This window comes from Cajanus cajan, chromosome 7 (genome assembly GCF_000230855.2).
Source record: "Cajanus cajan strain Asha chromosome 7, NIPB_CcT2T_4, whole genome shotgun sequence".
Classification (NCBI taxonomy): Eukaryota; Viridiplantae; Streptophyta; class Magnoliopsida; order Fabales; family Fabaceae; genus Cajanus; species Cajanus cajan.
The window spans coordinates 4453076-4457118 of record NC_138523.1 but is presented as its reverse complement, the minus strand read 5'-3'; the positions used below and the strand labels follow the sequence as shown (position 1 = coordinate 4457118).

Here is a 4043-nt window from a genome sequence, read left to right as displayed (position 1 = left end):
CTACCCCGTTTCCAATGACTTTACAACAATTACTGGACATCCACTCATTACTCACCAAATCCCCTTCTTCAATTCTATTTAAATCTACGCACCACCTTGAACCCTTTGCACCACTCCCATTTGGCAAATGTGAAGCGATGCCGTATAATGATCTAATAACTCTCACCCAAAGACTATTTTTCTCCACTAACATTCTCCAATGCCATTTTCCCAAAAGTGCTAAATTAAAGGCCAACAAATCTTTAATCCCCAACCCACCATGGATTTTGTCTCTACACACAACATCCCAAGCTACCCAATTTATTTTTCTGTTATCTTGATCCGCACCCCATAAAAAAGATTTAAACAAAGACTCAATGGAAGAGATGATACCTTTGGGATCCTTGAAGAAGGAAAGAAAATATATCGGGATGGAGTGTAAGACGGGCTTTAGGAGAGCAATTCTACCACCAAAGGATAGAGTTGTACACTTCCATCGAGAGTGACTTTTTTTAACCTTTTCAATGACTGGATGCCAAGTAGAAATCATCCTATGATTTTCCCCCAATAGGTAACCCAAGGTAGGAGAAAGGAGTGGAACCTACCCGACAATGTAAAATAGAAGCCATTATTTGCAACCATTGTGACTCTACGTTATACCCCATGAGCGTGATTTTGGAAAAGTTAACCTTCAGCCCTGATGCAAGTTCAAATAACCTTAAAATTGATTTGATGGTCCATATATTTGAATAAGAAGCATGCCCCATAATGAAAGTATCATCAGCATATTGCAAAATATCAACCACTACTTTGTCCTTACCCACTAAACACCCTTTGAACCTTTCTAATTGGCTGGCTTTATTGAACAACATGAATAGGCCTTCTGCTACAATAAAAAAACAAGAAAGGAGCCAATGGATCTCCTTGACGCAACCCCTTCGATACACCGAATTCTTCTATTGGGCTACCATTTACTAATACAAACATTCTAGATGTTTTTAGGCATTCCGCAATCCAGGTACACCATATAGTAGGAAATCCCATCTTACATATCACAAATTGTAGACAGAACCAACTCACAAAGTCGTAGGCCTTTTCGAAATTGTGACACCCTTACTTCCCCAACACATATACTGTAACTTTACAAATAAATGTTTAAAAAAAGGTAAAGGGGTTCACATGAGAAACTTCAAAAATCGTTCTTCAATAACCACAATAATAAAGATTTAGAAAATGAAACACAAGAGTTTACAAATTGTTTTCAAAATGATATTTACAATTCCAAATCCATATAAAAATTCTGTTCTAAAAGTCCTCTGCCCCGATGTCACAATATCAGAGCATACCCCTAATTTAACTATTGGCATTCTAGATGCTACTCGCAGCCGGATCTTCCTCACCTAAAACATCCACAAAATTGTACGGTGAGAAAAGAAAACATCTATATGTAAAGTACATACAAACACAAAACATATCATCTCATTATAACTCGATACTCAACAAAATATTCATAAACATTTCAATGTATCCTAACTTTATCAATCGTGCATCATCATCACGTCACAATTCGCAATCACCACAATCATCACAAATCTTGCAATCAACCCTATGCCAAGGTCACGCCTATAGCATCTCTTGCCCAAGGTCGTGTCAGCCCCGACATAAGTATTAATTACCTCACACATCCCACACCATGCCAGGGGTACGCTCGTCCTTGTAGCATCACTTACCCAAGATTCATATCATCCCTAGTCTTTAGTGCGAGGAACCACAATCACATCACAATCACATCACAATCAATTCATCACAATCAACATAAATCTTACAATTAACATTATGCCAAGGCCATGCCACAACTGACATAAGTGATACGGGTTAATTGCCTCACTCATCCCACACCATGCTAGGGTCACGCCCTCCCTGTAGCATCACTTACCCAGCGGCCGTGCCATCCCTAGTCATTGATGTGAGGAACCACAATCACATCACAATCCACAAAATCTCTTGCAATTAACCCTATGCCGGGGCTTCCATATTTGACATAAGTGATACGTGTTAATCGTCTTACTCATCCCACATCATGCCAAGGTCACATCCATACAACATCTCATTTCATAGCTCAATTTCATATCACATACACAATTCCATATACACAACAGATAAGTCTAACAAAATAAGGGTTTACACACCCCTCAAGCAATTCACATCTAGATTATCAATTTTTAACAAGTAATATAACAATAACATTCATAAATTAATATAATAATCAACAGAATTACCAATTTAATATAATTTCAACATAACGGTAAAACCCCCAATTGTTCCAAAACCTAGCTCACAGGCACTTTTCTACAGTTTCGTTCTCCCTCTCAGATCATCATTCTTACAAATTAAATATATATTTCTAATCCTCAACACATACAGAATCTAATGGGATCATCAATTCCTCAAACAGAAATAATCCAATTTTTCCAAAACCTAACCTACAGGCACTTTTCTATAATTTCGTTCACTCTCCCAGAGCATCATTTTTACAAATTAATCATATATTCATAGTCCTAAATACATACAGAATCACATAAGACTAATAATTCTCCAAACATAAATAATTATAAAATTATTCATAATCCTCTTCTATCCAATTCCCTCATGTAACTTTGCATACAAATAATCTCTTTTTCCCCGTACCTGGATAAACAGCAGTTGAACTAAAACAGGGATCTCTTGGTCTCCTCCTCTAAGTGCCCCTTGGTCTTCAGAGAGAAGAAGAGGAAAAGAAGAGAGAACAGAAGATAATAGGAAGAGAGAATGAGAGATGTGTGAAAATGACAGGTGGGGGGCGCTATTTATAGGATTTCAGGCTCACCTACCAGAACGGCCCGTTCCAAAAGTGGAACGGACGTTCTGGACCCCTCCCCTCGAAACTACGCAAAATTCTCAACTGGAACGGCCCGTTCCAAAACGAGAACGACCCGTTCTCAATCTCAGTAGAATGGCCCGTTCTCCCACCAGAACGGCCCGTTCTGCTTCTCCAATTTTGGGCATTTTTCTCCTTCCGAAACGGCCCGTTTCACTTTTGAAACGGCCCATTTCGGGAAATCAATTGGGCCTCTGGCCCAGCGATTTTGGGCTGTTACAGAAATCAACCTTGAACATGATACATTTACTCTTCTTCTTCTTGACTTCCTCCACCACCTCTTTAGCCACCAGAACGCTATCCAAAATCTGTCTTCCTTTAATAAATGTGGATTGACAATCAGATATAAAACTGGAAATTACCATCCGCAATCTATTAGCAAGAATTTTGGACAAAACTTTATAAAGGCAACCAATAAGAGAGATTGGTCTAAACTCCTCAATACGTTCAGGACACTTTTTCTTCAGAACCAGGATAATGAATGAACTGTTTAATCCTCTTACTAACCTGCCATTGGAATGGAAATCATTAATAAACAACATAAAATCATCCTGTAGCATATCCAGCATTGAAATTTCTCTTCAACCTTATTTTATTATTTTTTTTTTATTTAGTTAATAGTGTGTCCCTCTACATACTCATCGTGTCTCACTATTTTTTTTACTTGATACATACTCATCGTGTCTCACTACTTTTTTTTTACTTGATAGATACACTACTAGAATTTTTTTTATTACATGTAACTTTTCATACGAATTTTGTATAAAAATTTGCGAGAACATGATTCCTATTAAGTTTTTTGCAAAATTTTGTTTCTAGGTAATACTTTCATAAATAATATATTTTTGTCAATTTTAAAATTCACAAAAAATTTTCTTACGAAATTTCTTGAAAAAAAAATTCTGTGAAATTTTGTATAAAAAAAATTCTGTTAAATTATTATTGCAAGACCTTGGGAGGTCTCTGCCTTCCCCGCGCTGGGCGCGGGTTTGGGAACCCCGGGCGCGTGAGACTCCTTAGAGTCTCTGCCTGGGTGCGCTGGGCACAATTGGAATTGCGCTAGGCGCGTGTGAGCTTTGGGCTCTCTGGCTGGGTCATGCCAGGCGCGGGCACGCTTGCGCTGGGTGCACTGTCCCCCTGGTGCTCT

General features: G+C 38.3%; 1 protein-coding gene across 1 annotated transcript; it reads right to left on the bottom strand.

The window, feature by feature from the left end:
• Nucleotides 1-530: 530 nt before the first annotated feature.
• On the bottom strand, nucleotides 531-3465 carry LOC145949755 (uncharacterized). Its single transcript, XM_083060634.1, has 2 exons — nucleotides 3117-3465; nucleotides 531-865 (listed from the first exon to the last, which is right to left on the bottom strand). The coding sequence occupies exons 1-2, from the start codon at nucleotides 3463-3465 to the stop codon at nucleotides 531-533; spliced, it is 684 nt and encodes a 227-aa protein (XP_082916760.1).
• Between the last annotated feature and the right edge of the window lie 578 nt (nucleotides 3466-4043).